The sequence below is a fragment of the Salvelinus fontinalis genome, chromosome 19 (assembly GCF_029448725.1).
Source record: "Salvelinus fontinalis isolate EN_2023a chromosome 19, ASM2944872v1, whole genome shotgun sequence".
Lineage (NCBI taxonomy): Eukaryota > Metazoa > Chordata > Actinopteri > Salmoniformes > Salmonidae > Salvelinus > Salvelinus fontinalis.
Window position 1 is genome coordinate 23,838,395 of NC_074683.1, and position 23,773 is coordinate 23,862,167.

A 23,773-nucleotide genomic window follows, 5' to 3' on the forward strand; every position below is an offset into this window, starting at 1 on the left:
CTATTTTTTGGCTGGCTTAGAGAAAATGCAGTAATGCAATTTCGTCAAGAGTATTAGCAAGTTGAGAAAGATAATTCTTATTGTGTGTGGGTTGGGATGTGGAAGCAGTTGAAAGAGTCAAGACAATATTTTGCTACCAGATGGCCATGGAACCCTGAATCAATCATATGACTTAAGTCCAACATTTCTTAATGTAAGCCTTTGTTTATGTTCCTGTATCTTTACTTTATTCTTCCCTAGTATTACAGGTTGTTTGGACTAGCTTCACATTGCCCTGGGTGTGTGCTCAGTGGTTCCCTGGGTTCCCTTGCCCTGCAGTTGGAGACAGGCCAAAGAACACATACCTGATCCAGACATCTCAACAATCTCTGCCATGTTTCCACACTAACACATCAATACCAGAGCCACAGATACATTGAGCTCCGGGTTAGAGATTACACTAGACACAGACCTAGGATCAGCTCACCCTTCCCAAAACTTGAGCTTAACCTCAGGAAGAAGAAATGCTAAGAGAAGAAATGTATTCCAATAAATACAGCTCAGCTAATTATCCCTCCATGTTTGCACAAAATCTTTCTGTGGCAGTCACATTGACATTGAACTGCTGATGTCAACATGTACATTGTTATGCCTTTGGTAATTGCGTGTCTCTTTGCTCTAGGAAACTATAGCCAGTGTGTCTGAAGAGAGAGAGATACAGCTCCAGGGAAGACACATCACAACATGACAGAAATACAGGAAGCTGCAGGATGCTCCTGAATGATTTAATAGAAAGAGAAAGACTGCAGGTTACAAAGACCAAAGAGTATTATTATTTAATTGAGCTTTGCGGTCTTACAAAAATTATTGGCTGATATGAAATGTTTTTATGTCCTGGTCATGGCCCAGGAACTTTCCTTGGTCATGGCGATTTGAGGTGTGTGTCAGTGTGAGGGTGTGGACTCGTGTGTGTGAGACTTTGTTTGTGCGCAATATGTGTATGTGCGTGCACACATTCGTTGTACAGGATGAGGTGTGTACGTGTAGACGTGTGTTCTGTGTATAGGTGGGATTTTGTAAGGTCTTCAGTGAATTCTCTCTGTGGTTGGAGTCTTGTACAATAGGCTGGGCAGTAGCAGCACTGTTCCAGGGTTTATTTAACAGCATACATCATCTCAGTTCTGTGTAACATCAGCTACACTTCAGCTTCTATTTCTCTTTCTCGGTCTGCCGTGTACAGATGGACGAGAGGAGAGGGGGATGATACATAACATGAAGATAAGCAGCAGTGAATATCTTATTTAATTTGCAGGCAGCAGCGTATCATATGATAACTTTCCGCCTGGGGCCTGGAACCTGTGGAATGGTGAGTCATATTAGGGGTTCATTCCTCCCCACGTTGTGTGTTGTCTCTCTCTGCTTCCCTGGTTCTATGTGACAATGTCTCTCCCTGCCTACCGGGGTCTCTACACAGCATGACTGGATCATTAGTGGTGGAATTGACCAGCATGACTGGATCATTAGTGGTGGTATTGACCAGCATGACTGGATCATTAGTGGTGGTATTGACCAGCATGACTGGATCATTAGTGGTGGTATTGACCAGCATGACTGGATCATTAGTGGTGGTATTGACCAGCATGACTGGATCATTAGTGGTGGTATTGACCAGCATGACTGGATCATTAGTGGTGGTATTGACCAGCATGACTGGATCATTAGTGGTGGTATTGACCAGCATGACTGGATCATTAGTGGTGGTATTGACCAGCATAACTGGATCATTAGTGGTGGTATTGACCAGCATGACTGGATCATTAGTGGTGGTATTGACCAGCATGACTGGATCATTAGTGGTGGTATTGACCAGCATGACTGGATCATTTGTGGTGGTATTGACCAGCATGACTGGATCATTAGTAGTGGTATTGACCAGCATGACTGGATCATTTGTGGTGGTATTGACCAGCATGACTGGATCATTTGTGGTGGTATTGACCAGCATGACTGGATCATTTGTGGTGGTATTGACCAGCATGACTGGATCATTAGTGGTGTATTGACCAGCATGACTGGATCATTAGTGGTGGTATTGACCAGCATGACTGGATCATTAGTGGTGGTATTGACCAGCATGACTGGATCATTAGTGGTGTATTGACCAGCATGACTGGATCATTAGTGGTGGTATTGACCAGCATGACTGGATCATTAGTGGTGGTATTGACCAGCATGACTGGATCATTAGTGGTGGTATTGACCAGCATGACTGGATCATTTGTGGTGGTATTGACCAGCATGACTGGATCATTAGTGGTGGTATTGACCAGCATGACTGGATCATTAGTGGTGGTATTGACCAGCATGACTGGATCATTAGTGGTGTATTGACCAGCATGACTGGATCATTAGTGGTGGTATTGACCAGCATGACTGGATCATTAGTGGTGGTATTGACCAGCATGACTGGATCATTTGTGGTGTATTGACCAGCATGACTGGATCATTAGTGGTGGTATTGAGGCATTGGTTTGAAGCAATGGAAAGGAGCCACAAGTCTGACAGGCATTTTTTATTTTTGATCTGATCACCCTCTAATATTCTTAAATTATATACAAATTTACGTCTGGTTATTTGAACCCTAAAAGTTGATAACTCCTACAGCAGGGCATGTCTCATTTTAGCAGCAGCTTCAGCTTCGATACAGAAATAGTTGGGTGTGCTGCCTTTCACGCAACATACAGTGGGAAGAAAAAATATGTGAACCCTTTAGAATTACCCGGATTCTGCATAAATTGGTCATAAAATTTGATCTGATCTTCATCTAAGTCACAACAATAAACAAACACAGTCTGCTTAAACTAATAACCCAAACAAATATAATTTTTCATCTCTTTATTGATCACACCGTGTAAACATTCACAGTGCAGTTTGGAAAAAGTATGGGAACCCTTGGATTTAATAACAGGTTGACCCTCCTTTGGCAGTAATAACCTCAAACAAACGTTTTCTGTAGTTGTGGATCAGACTGCACAACGGTCAGAAGGAATTTTGGACCATTCTTCTTTACGAAACAGTTTCAGTTCCACAATATTCTTGGGATGTCTGGTGTGAACCGCTCTCTTGAGGTCAGGCCACAGCATTTGAGGTCAGGACTGACTGGGCCACTCCAGAAGGCGTATTTTCTTTTGTTCAAGCCATTCTGTTGTTGATTTACATCTGTCTAATGGGTTGTTGTCCTGTTGCATCACCTAACTTCTGTTGAGCTTCAATTGGCGGACAGATAGCCTTACATTCTCCTGCAAAATGTCTTGATAAACTTGGGGATTCCTTTTTCCGTAGATGCTAGCAAGCTGTCCAGGCCCTGAGGCAGCATAGCAGTCCCAAACCATGATAATCCCTCCACCATAGTTTACAGTTGGGATGAGGTTTTGATGTTGGTGTGATGTGCCTTTTTTTCTCCACACATAGTGTTGTGTGTTCCTTCCAAACAACACAACTTTAGTTTAATCTGTCCAACAGAATATTTTGTAGTAGCGCTGTGGAACATCCAAGTGCTCTTTTGCGAACTTCAGATGTGCAGCAATGTTTTTTTTGGACAGCAGTGGCTTCTTCCATGGTGTCCTCCCATGAACACCATTCTTGTTTAGTGTTTTACGTATTGTAGACTCGTCAACAAAGATGTTAGCATCTTCCAGAGATTGCTGTAAGTCTTTAGCTGACACTCTAGGATTCTTCGTAACCTCATTGAGCATTCTGCTCTGAGCTCTTGCAGTCATCTTTGCAGGACGGCCACTCCTAGAGAGAGTAGCAACAGTGCTGAACTTTCTCCATTTATAGACACTTTGTCTTACCGTGGACTGATGAACATCAAGGCCTTTAGAGATACTTTTGTAACCCTTTCCATTTTTTTCAAGTCAACAAATCTTAATCTTAGGTCTTCTGAGATCTCTTTTGTTTGAGGAATGGTTCACGTCAGTCAATGCTTCTTGTGAAAAGCAAAATCAAATTTTGTGACTGTTTTTTATAGGGCAAGGCAGCTTTAACATCTCCAATCCAGTCTCATTGATTCGACTCCAGGTTAGTTGACTCCTGATTCCAATTAGCTTTTGGAGAAGTCATTAGCCTAGGGGTTCACACACTTTTTCCAACCTACACTGTGAATGTTTAAATTATGTATTCAATATAGACAAGAAAAATACAATAATTTGTGTGTTATTAGTTTAAGCACACTGTGTTTGTCTATTGTTGTGACTTAGATGAAGATCAGATCAAAATGTATGTCAAAATAATGCAGAAATCCAGGTAATTCCAAAGGCTTCATATACTTTTTCTTGCCACTGTACATGACACATGTTTATTCTGTATGGAGCTAAGTCTGATGGCTTGATGCATCAGAATGCATTAGTGGCTCAATCATTTCCTTTTCATGCTAGGCCATTGAATTGATCAGCTGGATATCAACAAGGCCATTATAAAGTCCTGAATGTTCAGTCGCCTTGGCTTTTACGCTAAATAATATAGACCTTAAAACTCAAATTACAGTTGCTTATGAGTCATTCTCCTTTCATTCCCTCATTCACAGCCTCCATCCCTCCTTTGCTCTCACCCCAAGGCGCCTGTTGCCTTGCCCATATCCAACCGTAAAATGTTCAAATGTGGGGGTGTTTTTACAAAGACTTGGTTCTAAATATGCCCCTCCCCTGACAACCACACTTTATATTAACAAATACAGACACATGGTCTCTGTCTGTCTCTCGCAAGGGAGCAGCATATACACTACCATTCAAAAGTTTGGGGTCACTTAGAAATTGCCTTGTTTTTAAAATAAAAGCACATTTTCTGGTCCATTAAAATAACATCAAATTGTAAATGACTATTGTAGCTTGAAACGGCAGATTTTTTTATGGAATATCTACATAGGTGTAGAGGCCCATTATCAGCAACCATCACTCCTGTGTTCCAATGGCACGTTGTGTTAACTAATCCAAGTTTATAATTTTAAAAGGCTAATTGATCATTAGAAAACCCTTTTGCAGTTACGTTAGCACAGCTGAACACTGTTATACTTATTAAAGACGCAATAAAACTGGCCTTCTTTAGACTAGCTGAGTATCTGGAGCATCAGCATTTGTGGGTTCGATTACAGGCTCAAATTGGCCAGAAACACTTTCTTCTGAAACTCGTCAGTCTATTATTGTTCTGAGAAATGAAGGCTATTCCATGCGAGAAATTGCCAAGAAACTGAAGATCTCGCACAACGCTGTGTTCTACTCCCTTCACAGAACAGCGCAAACTGTCTCTAACCAGAATAAAAAGAGGAGTGGGAGGCCCCGGTGCACAACTGAGCAAGAGGACAAGTACATTAAAGTGTCTAGTTTGAGAAATAGACGCTTCACATGTCCTCAACTGGCAGCTTCATTAAATAGTACCCGCAAAACACCAGTCTCAACGTCAACAGTGAAGAGGCGACTCCGGGGTGCTGGCCTTCTAGGCAGAGATGCAAAGAAAAAGCCATAATGAAGCTGCCAGTTGAGGACTTGTGAGGCGTCTGTTTCTCAAACTAGACACTCTAATGTACTTGTCCTCTTGCTCAGTTGTGCACCGGGGCCTCCCACTCAATTAGGCTTTTAAAATTATACACTTGAATTAGTTAACACAACGTGCCATTGGAATACAGGAGTGATGGCTGCTGATAATGGGCCCCTTTTTTTCCCCCTTGTAGATATTCCATAAATCAGCCGTTTCCAGCTACAATAGTCATTTACAACATGAACAATGTCTACACTGTATTTCTGATCAATTTGATCTTATTTTAATGGACATAAAATGTGTTTTTCTTTCAAACAACAAGGACATTTTTTAGTGACCCCATACTTTTGAATGGTAGTGTACTTGTACAGGCTTTTCTTCCTGTTTCTTACCCACAGAGATGGTCCAGACAGCCATGATCTTGAGGCGGGCCTTGGTTCGGGAGTTGAAGCGGCTGTGGTGGAGGGGGTTTCTGATGGCAATGTAGCGGTCCAGAGAGATGGCACACAGGTGCATAATGGAGGCTGTGGAGAACAGCACATCCAGATAGATCCAGACAGGGCACAGGTCAGAGGGCAGGGGCCACCAGTAGTCTGTAGGGGGGAACACAGAGAAAACAATGAACTCTGGAGAAGAAAAAAAATGGGAATGGGAATACCAGTTACACAATATACAGTATGTGAGACTTTTAACACAGATTCGTTTTTATGAAATTGGAGTTGGTTGTAAAACACATTTGCAGTGGCATTGTGAAATTTTTAACAGAGTTGTTGGGTAGTAATATCCACTAAAAAGCTTCTTATGAGGTGACCAAAATACATCAAATAGAAAGCCTCAGATGTGTGGAACCAAACCCTCTAAAACACAGACTTAAGCTACTTTAAGACACATACACACTGAGGTTAACACACACAGCGCAAGGCAGCCTTTCACAGAATGTAGAAGGCTTTTTATAATAAAATATTACTCTTGAGAAACTGTAACTACATCCCCCCCACAAAGACAAAACTTAATACAACCTCCAAATTAAAAGTTTACACAGTAACGTGCCGAATAAAGACCAGGCAGCAGAATCTGATAGTATGCGACAGATCCCCACACCAGGCCAAAACAAATACTCTGCCTGGATAATAACCTGGAGATAGGGAATGTCACTTTTGCATCCACAGTCAGACGTGGCAGTTACACTGTTTCTCCATTTTATCCTCTATTTCTCTCTCTCCATGGGGAAGTCAGACTCCCTCGCTCCTCTCCTCCAGGTGAAGGAGAACCTTACATAAAGCCTGTTTATTTGGACTCAGTGACTCATTGTCATCACCATGGTCACGGACTGACTGTGTCTCTTTCTCTTCTTCCCTCTCTATCGCTCTGCCTTTCTCGTTCTCTTCTTTCCTTTGCATGTCTTTCGTCCTTATCCCTTCCTTCCTTTTTCTCTCTTCTATCTCCCTCTTTCATCTTTCTGAGGTAGAAAGTCATTAGACATCCAGCTGTCTCAGCATGCACCTCTTTGTGGTAAGATATATTTTGGTCTGCCCATCTGAATGTCGAAATGGATGGAGGGAAGATAGAGGGAACAGGGTAGGGGGGATAAAATGGAGGCAGTCCATGTTTGCGGATTAGGATCTTATAATGATGATGTGTCACCTGCAGCCAATATAGTGTAGTACATTCCCTTATCTCTAATCAGTCTGCCTGAGTTGTCTCCATCCCACCCTGTAGGATTTAGCCTAAATGAGTCTTTCTGACCTGCAGCCAGAGAAGCAGAGAGAGCCTAATGATGCTGGTTTAAGGCCTTACAGAGCAGCCACAGTGAATTGCCCTTCAGTGCTGTTCGCAGAGCGACCAATAACCCCAGTGAAAAGAAGACTGCTGAAAAGTAACATATTTTCACTACTACTTTTCAGAAACCCAAAAACACTTGACACTGCAGTATTTCACAGCTCAGGCAGAGAAGTGCACACGCTTGTCTGAACACCCTAAGAAAGAGGACACGTTCGGTTAAGTTCCACAGAGGGATGCTGTATATGTTCATGCAGATATTGGCAGGGGCATCAATTTGGGCACTGGAGACAAATGAAAGCGCTTTTCTCCTCAAACTTGCTGACAGCTTCAGGCTTGTTTGCCTTCCCCCTGACCAAAGCTGCATTTGTATTTCCTACCAAACAGAGTGAGGAATGGTGAGAGAGAAAGAGGGAGAGAGAGAGAGAGGGGTAGAGAATGGGAAAGAGAGAGGACCAGTGAAAGATAGTGGGAGAAGGAGAGAGGAATAGACATGGTGAGCTAGAGACATGGTGAGCTAGAGACCTTCATGACCACACAGTGTATACACCAAGTCTTTCATCAATGACAGACACAAAGAGTATCTCCAGAGACCGCTAAAGGATTTGTTATATTATGTGGACCCAACCGGCATAAAGAATTCTGAACAGGTTTTCTTTCTGACTTTATCTGGTTTAGTACTTCCTCAGTGATGCCTTGTATCAGGGGTGAATAGTGTATTTCTAACATGTTTCTCTTTACTCCATCTCCCTTTCTCCCCCTTCTCCTCTCGCTCTCTGCCTCTGTAGGTCTAGATCAGGGGTGTCAAACTCATTTTGCACCCGGGGGCCGCGTTTGGTCTTCAACGAGGTCCGGAGGGCCTCACTGAAAATGTGTTATATTTCCTCGCCGTCAGAAGAGGCAAAAAATAGTCCTCTATCCAACGTTTTGGGAATTTCCGATGCTCCCTGACTGTCTTGTTTTCATTCCGGTGATTATTAGCAAGCTGGACACAGTCAAGAAACTGTATGAATGTAGGTCCATTATTATTTCTAGACAGTTTAGATTTTGTTTTAAAGTAAATTGAGTTTGCTTTACCCCAAAATATGTATTTTTCTTTTTAAAACGCTAGCCATATGTTTGACACTTCTTTTGGCCGGATTCCACTTAAGTCCACTTGGAAAAGACCATCTGTAGAAATTCAAAAAGGTTACCATACAGAATTAATCCAATTTAATAAAGCCTATCTCTCCAAGAACATGTGAAATCAACTCATTGACATGAAAGCTCACAGAACTCTAATCCACCAGGGCCAATACAATGGGTGAAACAATGACAGGTTATTCCAACAATATGTCTGTGTTCTGACAAAAACAATCCTGTATAATGGCTGGAAGGCCTTTCGATTGTGATTCTGATTCAGAACATCAAGAGGTCTGCTCCTTTGAAAAGACTAGAATCAGTTATTACATTCGGTGCAGAACCCAGAAACACACCATTGGACCATGTGAGTGTGTGTATGTTGAAACAGCCAGGAAATATGTTTGTAATGATAATACTACGCTTTAAATCAGGTGTGTCTTTAGAAGGAGAGCTGGAGAGAATTTGGAGATGAGAGAGAGAATAGAGGAGAGTAGAAGGCAATTTGCCAATGTGTCATCTTCAGGCTCAAAGAGTGTCAGTCTATTCCACGCTGCTCTGATGGCACAATGACAGGAATAATACAGTCCAAATGAACAAGTTGCCTGAGAGAGAGGTGAAAGGCAGAGCAGGTGAGGAGAGAGAGAAAGAAGGAGGGAGAGCAGAAGGGAATTCATCTGCCAATTCTGTTGCAAAACGTTTCTTAAACGGAAACGAACGAAACGGGGAGGGACCTACAGTGCATTCGGAAAGTATTCAGACCCCTTGACTTTTTCCACATTTTGTTACATTACAGCCTTATTCTAAAACTGATTCAATTGTTTTTCCCCCTCATCAATGTACACACAAAATCCCACAATGACAAAGCAAAAACAGGTTTTTCAAAATTTTTGCAAATGTATCCCAGAACCCTCCCGGAAATATTACATTTACATATGTATTCAGACCCTTTACTCAGTACTTTGTTGAAGCACCTTTGGCAGCGATTACAGCATTGAGTCTTTTTGGGTATGACGCTACAAGCTTGTTGGCACACCTGCATTTGAGGAGTTTCTCCCATTCTTCTCTGCTCTTCTCTGCAGATCCTCTCAAGCTCTGTCATGTTGGATGGGGAGCGTCTCTGCACAGCTATTTTCAGGTCTCTCCAGAGATGTTCCATTGGGTTCAACTCCGGGCTCTGGCCGGTCCGGGCTCATGGACATTCAGTCCTTAAGGTGTCTTTTGGCAAACTCTAAGCGGACTGTCATGTGCCTTTTACTGAGGAGTGGCTTCCTCAGTAAAGGCCACTCTTGAGCTGGCCACTCTAACGTAAAGGCCTGATTGGTGGAGTGCTGCAGAGATGTTGTCCTTCTGGAAGGTTCTCCCATCTCCACAGAGGAACTCTGGAGCTCTGTCAGAGTGACCATCTGTTCTTGGTCACCTCCCTGACAAAGGCCCTTCTCCCCCAATTGCTCAGTTTGGCTAGGTGGCCAGCTCAAGGAAGAGTCTTGGTGGTTCCTAACTTCTTCCATTTAAGAAATTATGGAGGCCACTCTGTTCTTGGAGACTTAATGCTGCAGACATTTTTTGGTACCCTTCCCCAGATCTGTACTTCATCACAATCCTGTCTCAGAGCTCTACGGACAATCCCTTCGACCTCATGGCTTGGTTTTTGCTCTGACATGCGTTGTCAACTGTGGGATCTTATATAGACAGGTGTGTGCCTTTCCAAATCAAGTCCAATCAATTTAATTTTCCACAGGTGGACTCCAATCAATTATAATTTAATCCATTTTAGAATAAGGCTGTAAGGGGATCTGAATACTTTCCGAATCCACTGTACCTGAATCTATCCAACTGGAATCTCTGGTTTGCTCTGTTGGCTTCCATTTGGTTCTGAAACGGTAAACCGTTTCCGTAACGAATACACCCAGGCAAGTGAACGGAGAGAGAGAGTGGGGAGGGTGGGGAGGGAGAGTGAGAGCATAGATGTACAGTAACTCATATCTCACGTTGCCCTCTTTAGCTGGTTGGGTTCTCTCGTCTCTCACCTGTCTGATGAGTGACGGATCATGTGAACCTCAGACGTCTGGTGCCATGGGAACACGTCTGCTATCTGTCCAATAACTCAACCTCATACTGCCTGTATGAGATACTATAATAAAACCGTATACTGTAGTATTTCGTACGAGATCCTATGAAAAAAAACTATTTTTTATCGTCTGAATCCAAACTTGAGATGTGTGACTCTTGAGTACATTATGCATGGAAACTCAAATGCAATTTAAGTTACAGTACCCACGTGGATTTAATTTACTGTTGAAGTCGGAAGTTTACATACACTTAGGTTGGGATCATTAAAACTTGTTTTTCAACCACTCCAAAAATTTCTTGTTAACAAACTATAGTTTTGGCAAGTCGGTTAGGACATCTTCTTTGTGCATGACACAAGTCAATTTTCCAACAATTGTTTACAGACAGATTATTTCACTTATAATTTACTGTAACACAATTCCAGTGGGTCAGAAGTTGACTGTGCCTTTAAACAGCTTGGAAAATTCCAGAGAATTATGTCATGGCTTTAGAAGCTTCTGATAGGCTAATTGACATCATTTGAGTCAATTGGAGGTGTACCTGTGGATGTACTTCAAGGGCTACCTTCAAACTCAGTGCCTCTTTGCGTACATCATGGGAAAACAAAAGAAATCAGCCGACCTCAGAAAAACAATTGTAGACCTCCACAAGTCTGGTTCAATAGTATGCAAGTATAAACACCATGAGACCACGCAGCTGTCATACCGCTCAGGAAGGAGACGCGTTCTGTCTCCTAGATATGAACGTATTTTGGTGCGAAAAGTGCAAATCAATCCCAGAAGAACAGCAAAGGACCTTGTGAAGATGCTGGAGGAAACAGGTTCAAAAGTATCTATATCCACAGTAAAACAAGTCCTATATTGACATAACCTGAAAGGTCGCTCAGCAAGGAAGAAGCCACTGCTCCAAAACCGCCATAAAAAAAGCCAGACTATGGTTTGCAACTGCACATGGGGACAAAGATCATACTTTTTGGAGAAATGTCCTCTGGTCTAATGAAACAAAAATAGAACTGTTAGGCCATAATGACCATCGTTATGTTTGGAGGAAAAAGGAGGAAGCTTGCAAGCCGAAGAACACCATCCCAACCGTGAAGCACGGGGGTGGCAGCATCATGTTGTTGGGGTGCTTTGCTGCAGGAGGGACTGGTGCACTTCACAAAATAGATGGCATCATGAGGCAGGGCAATTATGTGGATATATTGAAGCAACATCTCAAGACATCAGTCAGGAAGTTCAAGTCAAATCAAATCGAATGTTATTTGTCACATACACATGGTTAGCAGATGTTAATGCGAGTGTAGCGAAATGCTTGTGCTTCTAGTGCCGACAATGCCGTAATAACCAACGTGTAATCTAACCTAACAATTCCACAACTACTACCTTATACACACAAGTGTAAAGGGATAAAGAATATGTACATAAAGATATATGAATGAGTGATGGTACAGAACGGCATAGGCAAGATGCAGTAGATGGTATAGAGTACAGTGTATACATATGAGATGAGTAATGTAGGGTATATAAACATAAAGTGGCATAGTTTAAAGTGGCTAGTGATACATGTATTACATAAAGATGGCAAGATGCAGTAGATGATATACAATATATGTAGATGAGTACAATATAGATGAGTACAATATATACATATACATATGAGATGAGTAATGTAGGGTATGTAAACATTATTTTAAGTGGCATTGTTTAAAGTGGCTAGTGATATATTTTTACATAACTTTCCATCAATTCCCATTATTAAAGTGGCTGGAGTTGAGTCAGTATGTTGGCAGCAGCCACTAAATGTTAGTGGTGGCTGTTTAACAGTCTGATGGCCTTGAGATAGAAGCTGTTTTTCAGTCTCTCGGTCCCTGCTTTGATGCACCTGTACTGACCTCGCCTTCTGGATGATAGCGGGGTGAACAGGCAGTGGCTCGGGTGGTTGTTGTCCTTAATGATCTTTATGGCCTTCCTGTGACATTGGGTGGTGTAGGTGTCCTGGAGGGCAGGTAGTTTGCCCCCGGTGATGCGTTGTGCAGACCTCACTACCCTCTGGAGAGCCTTACGGTTGTGGGCGGAGCAGTTGCCGTACCAGGCGGTGATTCAGCCGACAGGATGCTCTCGATTGTGCATCTGTAGAAGTTTGTGAGTGCTTTTGGTGACAAGCCAAATTTCTTCAGCCTCCTGAGGTTGAAGAGGCGCTGATGCGCCTTCTTCACAACGCTGTCTGTGTGGGTGGACCAATTCAGTTTGTCCGTGATGCGTACGCCGAGGAACTTAAAACTTACTACCCTCTCCACTACTGTCCCGTCGATGTGGATAGGGGGGGTGCTCCCTCTGCTGTTTCCTGAAGTCCACAATCATCTCCTTTGTTTTGTTGACGTTGACGTTGAGTGTGAGGTTATTTTCCTGACACCACACTCCAAGGGCCCTCACCTCCTCGCTGTAGGCCGTCTCGTCGTTGTTGGTAATCAAGCCTACCACTGTAGTGTCGTCCGCAAACTTGATGATTGAGTTGCAGGCGTGCATGGCCACGCAGTCGTGGGTGAACAAAGAGTACAGGAGAGGGCTCAGAACGCACCCTTGTGGGGCCCCAGTGTTGAGGATCAGCGGGGTGGAGATGTTGTTACCTACCCTCACCACCTGGGGGCGGCCCGTCAGAAAGTCCAGTACCCAGTTGCACAGGGCGTGGTCGAGACCCAGGGTCTCGAGCTTGATGATGAGTTTGGAGGGTACTATGGTGTTAAATGCTGAGCTGTAGTCGATGAACAGCATTCTCACATAGGTATTCCTCTTGTCCAGATGGGTTATAAGTCGCTCTGGATAAGAGCGTCTGCTAAATGACTTAAATGTAAATGTAATGTAAATGTTATGGCAGTGTGCAGTGTGGTTGCGATTGCGTCGTCTGTGGACCTATTGGGTCGGTAAGCAAATTGGAGTGGGTCTAGGGTGTCAGGTAGGGTGGAGGTGATATAGTCCTTGACTAGTCTCTCAAAGCACTTCATGATGACGGAAGTGAGTGCTATGGGGCGGTAGTCGTTTAGCTCAGTTACCTTAGCTTTCTTGGGAACAGGAACAATTGTGGCCCTCTTGAAGCATGTGGGAACAGCAGACTGGGATAAGGATTGATTGAATATGTCCAATAACACAACAGCCAGCTGGTCTGCGCATGCTCTGAGGACGCGGCTGGGAATGCCGTCTGGGCCTGCAGCCTTGCGAGGGTTAACACGTTTAAATGTTTTATTCACCTCGGCTGCAGTGAAGGAGAGCCCGCAGGTTTTGGTAGCGGGCCGTGTCAGTGGCACTGTATTGTCCTCAAAGCGAGCAAAAAAGTTATTTAGTCTGTCTGGGAGCAAGACATCCTGGTCTGCGAAGGGGCTGGTTTTCTTTTTGTAATCCGTGATTGACTGTAGACCCTGCCACATACCTCTTGTGTCTGAGCTGTTGAATTGCGACTCTATTTGTCTCTATACTGGCACTTAGCTTGTTTGATTGCCTTGCGGAGGGAATAGCTACACTGTTTGTATTCGGTCATGTTTCCGGTCACCTTGCCCTGGTTAAAAGCAGTGGTTCGCGCTTTCAGTTCCGCGCGAATGCTGCCATCAATCCACGGTTTCTGGTTTTCGAATGTTTTAATCTTTGCTGTGGGTATTACGTCACTGATGCACTTTCTAATGAACTCGCACACCGAATCAGCGTATTCGTCAATGTTGTTGTTGGATGCAATGCGGAACATATCCCAATCCACGTGATCGAAGCAGTCTTGAAGCGTGGAATCAGATTGGTCGGACCAGCGTTGAACAGACCTGAGTGCGGGAACTTCTTGTTTTAGTTTCTGTTTGTAGGTAGCAACAAAATGGAGTCGTGGTCAGCTTTTTCCGAAAGGAGGGCGGGGGAGGGCCTTATATGCATCGCGGAAGTTAGAATAACAATGATCTAGGGTTTTACCAGCCCTGGTAGCACAATCGATATGCTGATAGAATTTAGGGAGTTTTGTTTTCAGATTAGCCTTGTTAAAATCCCCAGCTACGATGAATGCAGCCTCAGGGTGTGTGGTTTCTAGTTTACATAGAGTCAGATAAAGTTCATTCAGGGCCATCGTTGTGTCTGCTTAGGGGGGAATATATACGGCTGTGATTATAATCGAAGAGAATTCCCTTGGTAGATAATGCGGTCGACATTTGATTGTGAGGAATTCTAAGTCAGGTGAACAGAATGACTGAGTTCCTGTATGTTGTTATGATCACACCACGTCTCGTTAATCATAAGGCATACCCCCCCTCCCCTCTTCTTACCAGAAAGATGTTTGTTTCTGTCAGCGCGATGCGTGAAGAAACCAGCTAGCTGCACCGACTCCGACAGCGTCTCACGAGTGAGCCATGTTTCCGTGAAGCAAAGAACGTTACAGTCTCTGATGTCTCTCTGGAATGCTACCCTTGCTCGGATTTCATCAACCTTGTTGTCAAGAGACTGGACATATGCTAGGGAGTGGAGCGCGGTGTGCCCTTCTCCGGAGCCTGACCAGAAGACCGCTTCGTTTGCCCCTTTTACGGCGTTGTTGTTTAGTGTCGCCGGCTGGGATCAGATCCATTGTACTGGGTGGAAGGCAAAACACAGGATTCGCTTCGGGAGAGTCATATTCCTGCTCGTAATGATAGTGAGTTGACGTTGCTCTTATATTCAGTAGTTCCTCCCGACTGTATGTAATGAAACCTAAGATTACCTGGGGTACCAATGTAAGAAATGCATTGCTATGATTTGAGAACTGAAATACTGGTGGTTGTTGCTACTGCATATCTTTGGATATTCTGCAATAATTGGCAGTTGAGACTGTTCTGTAATTTTTTTTTTTCATGGCAATTCACTACAAAACTGTATTCTACAAGACTACAAGACTGTTCTGTAATTTTTGTTTTTCATGGCAATTCACTACAAAACTGTTGAAAAAAACAAAATTTGCATAGTTTCCTAGGAACGCGAAGCGAGGCGGCCATCTCTGTCGGCGCCGCAAGTAGTTAAAGCTTGGTCTCAAATGGGTCTTCCAAATAGACAGTGAACACAAGCATACTTCCAAAGTTGTGGAAAAATAGCTGAAGTATAACAAAGTCAAGGTATTGGAGTGTCCATCACAAAGTCCTGACCTCAATCCCATAGAAAATTTGTGGGCAGAACTGAAAAAGCGTGTGCAAGCAATGAGGCCTACAAACTTGACTCAGTTACATCAGCTCTGTCAGGAGGAATGCGCCAAAATTCACCCAACTTAATGTGGGAAGGTTGTGGAAGTTAAAGTTAAACAATTTAAAGGCAATGTTACCAAATACTAATTGAGTGTATGTAAATTTCCCACTGGGAATGTGATGAAAGAAATAAAATCTGAAAGAAATAATTTTCTCTAGCATTATTCTGACATTTCACAGTCTTAAATTGGTGATCCTAACTGACCTAAGACAGGGACTTTTTACTAGGATTAAATGTCAGGAATTGTAAAAAAAATGAGTTTAAATGTATTTGGCTAAGGTGTATGTAAACTTCAGACTTCAACTCTACATCATAAACATGAGGTCTGATATCTCTTCCCACACCTTGTATCAGACATTTTCTTTTATGATCTTCATCGACAGTTCAGTATATGTAACTAACTCTGATTATATCCACTGAACAAAAATATAAACGCAACATGTAAAGTGTACATTTTATCGATAGCAATTTGAAAATACAGAGATACCGTGTTGAGATCCTGAGGCCCATTGTCGTACCAATCATCCGCCACCATCTCATGTTTCAAAATGATAATGCACGGCCCCATGTCGCAAGGATCTGTACACAATTCCTAGAAGCTGAAAATGTACCAGTGCTTCGATGGCCTGCATACTCACCAGACATGGCACCCATTGAGCATGTTTGGGATGCTCCAGATTATCGTGTGTTCCAGTTCCAGCCAATATCCAGCGACTTCGCACAGCCATTGAAGAGGAGTGGGACAACATTCCACAGGCCACAATCAACAGCCTGATCAACTCTATGCAAAGGAGATTTGTCGCGCTGCATGAGGCAAATGCTGGTCACACCAGATACAGACTGGTTTTCTGATCCACTCCCCTACCTTTTTTTTAAGGTATCTGTGACCAACAGATGCATATCTGTATTCCCAGTCATGTGAAATCCATAGATTAGGGCCTAATGAATGTATATCCATTGACTGATTTCCTTTGAAAATGGTTGCAGGTTGCGTTTATATTTTTGTTTAGGATATATCACAGGCAGACCCCTAGCACGGTAAAAAGTTTTACTTCCACGTTTGGAACATGAAGAGTGTCCACTGTCCTCCTGCTGCTTGATGGACAGACACAGTAATCTAAACTACTCTTATCTCTGATGTACATGTATCATGTACAGTATATATCCCAGTTGAATGATAATGATCTGGTCCTCTGGGATAATTTCTCTGGTCTGATCTAGGCTTGTTGCTCTGATTTTGAGGTTACTGAGCCCTGTCTTCACAGCTGGAAACAGACTTTGCAGGGGAAGATAGGGGGCTTAAGGAAGTGTAAAGTCATCTGGTGACGAGGCTGATATCAAAGGCTTTATCCACAGAAGCAGGAGAGAGTAAATTCATGCCTTGTCACATGCAGAGAAAACATCACACAGTCTTGTCATCAGGGGAACTCAGGTCAGAAACGCTGGGGTAGGGTTGTATGACAGCAGGGTATGAATAAGGAAAAAGAGGGAAACTTATAATTAAGATGAACTCCATCCATGTTTTGCCTTTTAAACTCACAAATCTAATTAAACAACAAACTGCCACTATAATTTATGAGAGAGATAGAAAGAGCTGTTGAAGGACAAGGAACTATCTGACAGACAGAGAGTTCTTGAAACAGGTGCTAATTGTGTGTGTGTGTGTCCATGCTTGCGTGTGTGTTGGTGTGTGTGCGTGCAGTTGTGTGTCTCCTTGCGATCACTCGTGAGTGTGTGTGTGTCTAGTCTTCTGTGTAAGCTTATCATTTTGTCTGTTGAAGGGAGGTTTGTGGGGGTGTTGGCATTTCACGATTTCAGTTACTGCAGCTCACCACCTAAGCCCCCATTTAAAAGGAAATGATGAACTCATCTTCCGCCTCGTTAAATCTGGGATGCTAATTAGGCGACAGACATGATATCGGTGATGGTCAAGACATAATTTCATTTTTTTTTATTGTGAAACCCCACTTTCTGCACTGTTGTTGAAATAATATGTTCTTTTTAATGTAGAATAAGCTTCTGTTTTCTCTGCATTCTTCAATTTCCGGTCCTATGGACTTCACCAAGTGACATCCTAAGCAAATATGTTATCATTAAAAAAATATATATTTGAATTGTTTTTTTGTATTATAATATATCAACTTAGGAGCTCACAGGCACCGAAGACGTGGATGTCAATTAAGGCAGCCCTCCACACCTCTCTGATTCAGAGGGGTTGGGTTAAATGCAGAAGACACATTTCAGTTGAATGCATTCAGTTGCACAACTGACTAGGTATACCCCTTTCATTTCCACTTGGTGAACTCAACAGGACCAAAAATGGATGAATGCAAAAACCATGTCTCTGTAACTAACAAATACAGTCATGAGTGGTAACTCTACAATTTACTCAAAGGCAAGGCACTCCGGGAAATATTTGAATAATGCTTTACACTAAGCACTGTTAATTTAACACTGTTCCAGTGTCTGTATAGGTCCACAGACTCAACACGTTCAGTGTCAATTTAACACTCTGTGTTCATTTTTAACACCGGAGAATTTGCATTTGCAGAATGCTCAGATAGAAATGTATTGTGTAGATAAAAAATGACTGCCAAATATATTGGAAAAGTATTCATGCTATTTCTATAGTCAACATGCAGTTCCAGTTCCATTAGTTGAATGCATCCAATCCATTAGTTTCAGAAAAGTAGTCACTACCTGAGAAAAGTAGTCACTACCTGAGAAAAGTAGTCACTACCTGAGAAAAGTAGTCACTACCTGAGATTTGTATTCAAATATTTTTTTTAAGTAGTTGCTTTCACATATCTGTATTCAAATAGTTTTAAAAAGTAGTTTATTTCAGAAATCTGTATTTAAATAGTTTTAAAAAGTAGTTTATTTCTGAAATCTGTATTCAAATAGATTATTAAAGTAGTGATTTTTGGGGATCTCTATTCAAATAGTTGTAGTTACCTACAAAGTGAGTATTTGTTCCCCCAGAAAAAGTGTTACTTTCAACAAAGCATAGATAAAAAATATAGTTATCCCAGGTCTTGTGTGTGTGTGTGTACAATATGTCATGGTTGATGTCCCTATTCCTGGTCTTGACATTGGTGTAAACAGGGTTCTAGAACTAGTTACAAGAGGACTGGAAGCAGTCAGAGGCTCCATAAATCAACACACAGCAGTGTAAATAAATACATCCCCAATCCATCACCTCTAACTGCTGCATTTACACAGTAAACCGCTGGTGGGCTCCAGTAGGTAGAATGTGATACTACTAGTTATGTATAAATAACGGTGGGAGGATAAGCAAGAAAAGCTCTAATCTAATCCTCCTTTTCTCTTTCTCCCCTTACAGAAAAACCACATGACATTTCACATGTGAAATCAGCAAAAATGAGTTGTTATGATACGCACACAGTGCTTTTAACTTACATATTTGACTCACATGACTACATTGGGTATGTTTTTTTATACTGTAATTATTATTTAACGTGCATTCCAATCTTTCTGCTACGCCTTCACTTGTGTCAACAACTGATTTAACCTGTGTTCCTACACTTTTGACTTCAAAGTAAATTTCAGCTTTGTTAAAAGTATACTCAAGAAAAATATTATATTTATCATAGTGATTCTGGAGTAGCATTGAAGCACAATATGCCCCACCAACATCAGACAACTATACAGAAAACTCTCAAATTGCTGAAATAAGTCAATTAAATCAATGATGAGAGTAGTCAGATGAATTTATAACTATATAAAACAGAAGTTCAGACAGCAGATGGCACACTTCTGCTATGCGCAGAGATGTATTATAGGTAAGAAAGGTGTAGGGGAATATAACAGGCTTTGTGGTGCAGCAGACAGATCAGTGCACCTGAAATCCAGTGATTGTGAGTTCAATTCTCAGACTAGGTCATATTGTAGCTGAACAGTGTACCACTTACTTTAAAACAACCATACAATTACTTTACTCATAATGGCTTAGGACCATCTGGGACCATCATGTGATGTCCTGATGACTGGTAAAACAAATGTCTTGAGAACATCTTTGAAAAATCCTAACATTCCTCACTCAGCCAGTTTATGCTTGATCTGAAAATGTGGTCAGAGGCTTTGTATGGAGGGTGTAACAGAATTGTGGAGCCTCAGGAGGCAGAGGCCAAATCAAGCTCCGTACGGCATCGCTGTAAACCTCCCACATGTTGTAACAATGCGGAGGGCTCCGTATAGCTCCGCATTGGCATTTTTGGTTGATGGTAGGTGGGGGCTGGAAGTCCTGTATAAACACAAACTCATTTCCTTGGCAAGTTCCTTCACAACAGCACTGCTCCGCGAAGCACAAGAAGTATGTTTGCTCTGACTTCTGTGGGGGATTGACCATGCAGAGCCTTTTAGAGAAAAAACATGAATTTCATGTGATCACGTTTTCACCTGAAATGTCACATATGAAGTGTTCCAAAAACACATGATTTCACATGTGAAATGTCACGTGATATGTTCCAAAAGCACATGTTTTCACATTTGAAATGCCACAAGTTAAGTGTTCCAAAAACACATTTTCCAATGATTTTCCACATGTAAAATTATGTGTTTTTTTCTGTAAGGGAGATGCCAGCAACCTGATTTTTTTTGTTGCTATACCACCAGGTCTGTGTCCATGACAGAGAAATTTATTGGAAAGAATACATTTCTGCACTGTTAAAAGGTGCACAGAATCAAGTCAATAGTTGTGTGATTAAGTAGCAGTGCTCAGGGACACTTGACGTTAAGTGTGCATAAATGCTCTGGGGATTTGAACTTGCAACATTTTGGTCTGGAGTGCATTAAAGGGATACTTTGGGATTTAGGCAAGGAGGCCTTTTATCTACTTCCCCAATGTCAGCAGATACTAGCAGATACCCATAGACATCTAGTCATTGTGCTAACGCTAGCATGGGCTCGCAAAACTAACTCTAACTTCCTTCATACTAGACACAGAGACATAAAAAGGATATCCACAAGTTCATCTGACTCGGGGCAAGTAGATAAAGGGCCTCGTTGCCAAAATCCCGCATTATTCCTTTAATGTCTCAGCAGGGTCACCAGGTACATTTAAATGTTTATTTTCTTTTTACCAAGAACATACAGTACCAGTCAACCCAATTGAGATGGTTTGGGATGAGTTGAACTGCATAGTGAAGGCAAAGCAGCCAACAAGTGCTCAGCAATTGTGGGAACTCCTTCAAGCATGTTGGAAAAGCATTCCAGGTGAAGCTGGTTTGGAGAATGCCAAGAGTGTGCAAAGCTGTCATCAAGGCTGGCTACTTTGAAGAATCTCAAATATAAAATATATTTTGATTTGTTTAACCCTTTTTTGGTTACTACATGATTCCATATTATTGTTATTTCATAGTTTTGATGTCTTCACTATTATTCCACAATGTAGAAAATAGTAAAAATAAAGAAAAACCCTTGAATGAGTAGGTGTGTCCAAACTTTTGACTGGTACTGTATGTCCACATTCTCTCAAAAATAAGAGTAAGGTTACGGTACAATGTTGCTCCCTGGTGTACAAAAAGGTCATAGGCACATAGGAACTCACATCATACTGGTCAGTATCTTTTAGGGTTCATGTGACTGTGAGGATAATCTAGTATAGTGGTACGTTTGTCTACCCAATATATTCAATATAAGGTACAATCATTACTGCAATTTGAAATGTAGGTGGGAGCAATGTATTGGCGGGGATTCATTAGCATATTTCGGGGAATGGTCTAAAATATGTTGTATTTGTGCCAACCGTCAATAGAAATCTTGTACCATTAAGGGATTTATTGTAATGTTGAAGAACATGGGCACCTCTTTTGTCAAGGTCAGTGCTACAATCTAGGTAAATCTTTTGAGTATCACATGCTTCTCTGTTATGAGCTTACTGTGCATTTTCCAGTGGCTTAATTTCAGCTGGTTCATATAAAGTTCATGTTTAATTTTCAATAACTTTCTTTCAACTAGCTGCAAGTGGGTTATTGTAATATTCACAGTTATTTACTGTAGCTAATCTGTCACACTCACTGACCTGATGGTGTAGCTGGGAAGTGAGTACAATGGCATGCTGACTTGCTATAAATGAAATATGGTAAGGGTCTTTGGTATCACATGCAGCTATGTCAGGCTTTAAACACATAATCCGGAACTTTTAGTGACTACTAAGTATTTTTTAAACCACACACTTTGGGCTGGATGTGTTTTCGGGGACTGCTGCCAATCAGCAAGTAAAGTTGCATGTTATCAACAGAAGAGTCAGTGAAGCCACAGTAAGTTACTGGCATGTATTGCTAGTGGCAGCAAGTTGCCTGTAGGTTACTGGCAACATTTTGATAGTAAGTTATTGTGAATTTTACAATAACTTACTGACAAATTGTTTTCAGTTAAGAAATTACAAATTCACACTGGTAACAAGTTGCCATTGAGTTACTGGAAAAAGCACAATAACCTCTTTACAGTGCAACTCATTACTGACACATTCTCTTACAAAGTTTGCAGAACAGACAGTGTCAAAAGAGGTGCTTGACTTGCATCGGCATAAGCATCAAACACTTAAACTGCTATAACACTTTCACTGATGGGTGTACATTGCCCTCAACCATCAACGCGCTGGGATGATCGTACCTTATATTACAAAAATTGCGTAGAAAATGTCACATTATACCTGCAAGGTACCGAACTGTAACATGTGAGTTCATACGCTACATGACCAAAAGTATGAGGACACCTGCTCGTCGAACATCTAATTCCAAAATCATGGGCATTAATATGAAGTTGGTCCCCCCTTTACTGCTATAACAGCCTCCACTCTTCTGGGAAGCCTTTCCACTACATGTTGGAACTTTGCTGCAGGGACTTGCTTCCATTCAACCACAAGAGCATTAGTGAGGTCGGACACTGATGTTAGGCAATTAGGCCTGGCTTGCAGTAAGTGTTCTAATTCATTCCAAAGATGTTCAATGGGGTTGAGGTCAGGGCTTTTTGCAGGCCAGTCAAGTTTTTCCACACCACTCTCGAAAAACATTTCTGTATGAACCTCAGTCGGACTGCCAGATGGTGAAGCATGATTCATCACTCCAGAGAACGTGTTTCCACTGCTCCAGAGTCCAATGGCAGCAAGATTTACACCACTCCAGCCGACGCTTGGCATTGTGCAAGGTGATCTTAGGCTTGTGTGCGGCTGCTCGGCCAAGGAAACCCATTTCATAAAGCTCTCGAGGAACAGTTCTTGTGCTGACGTTGCTTCCAGAGGCAGTTTGGAACTCGGTAGTGAGTGTTGCAACCGAAGACAGATGATTTTTACGTGCTTCAGCATTCGGCGGTCCCGTTCTGTGAGCTTGTGTGGCCTACTACTTCATGGCTGAGCCGTTGTTGCTCCAAGACGTTTCCACTTCACAATAACAGCACTTACAGTTGAACGGGGCAGCTCTAGCAGGGCAGAAATTTGACAAACTGACTTGTTGGAAAGGTGGCATCCTATGACGGTGCCACATTGAAAGTCACTGAGCTCTTCAGTAACGCCATTCTATTGCCAATGTTTGTCTATGGAGATTGCATGTTGTGTACTTGATTTCACAGCCGGATCCACTCATTTGAAGGGGTGTCCACATACTTTTGTATATATAGTGTATGTGTACCTGTGACTTTTTTTTACCCTAGGGAACAACACTGTACCCTAACATACTGTCCATGAACACTTCTTGTAGAGCTTCTTGTAGATTTACTGCATTTTCACCGCAACTAGACAAAAACCTCAAGGAAACCATGACACAATGTTCTAAGAACATTCTAAAAATGTTCTTGTGAACATTTCTGGAACAAACCGGGAACAAGATAAAACCTGCAGGGGACCATGACTGTTTAAATTGAATTAATGCCAATTATGCCTTTTAAGGTAAGATATTTTCAATTACATTTTGACACGTATAGTTTCATGGGATCATATCGTAAAATTTTGCATCCCCATGTTGTCACATTTATACCACGAGATCATGTTTCCACATGTGTAGTTACATGTTATCACATTGCACATGTTATCACATTAA

At 42.0% G+C, this 23,773-nt stretch overlaps 1 protein-coding gene across 2 annotated transcripts in view; it reads right to left on the reverse strand.

Moving 5' to 3' along the window:
• The window catches only part of LOC129816523 (5-hydroxytryptamine receptor 2A-like), a 31,113-nt gene that overhangs the window by 2,137 nt on the left and 5,203 nt on the right, over positions 1 to 23,773 (reverse strand). For both annotated transcript variants that reach the window (XM_055871094.1, XM_055871093.1), the window contains exon 2: positions 5,904 to 6,104. In XM_055871094.1, coding sequence (XP_055727069.1) covers positions 5,904 to 6,104 — 201 coding nt within the window. The remainder of the gene's footprint in view (positions 1 to 5,903; positions 6,105 to 23,773) is intronic.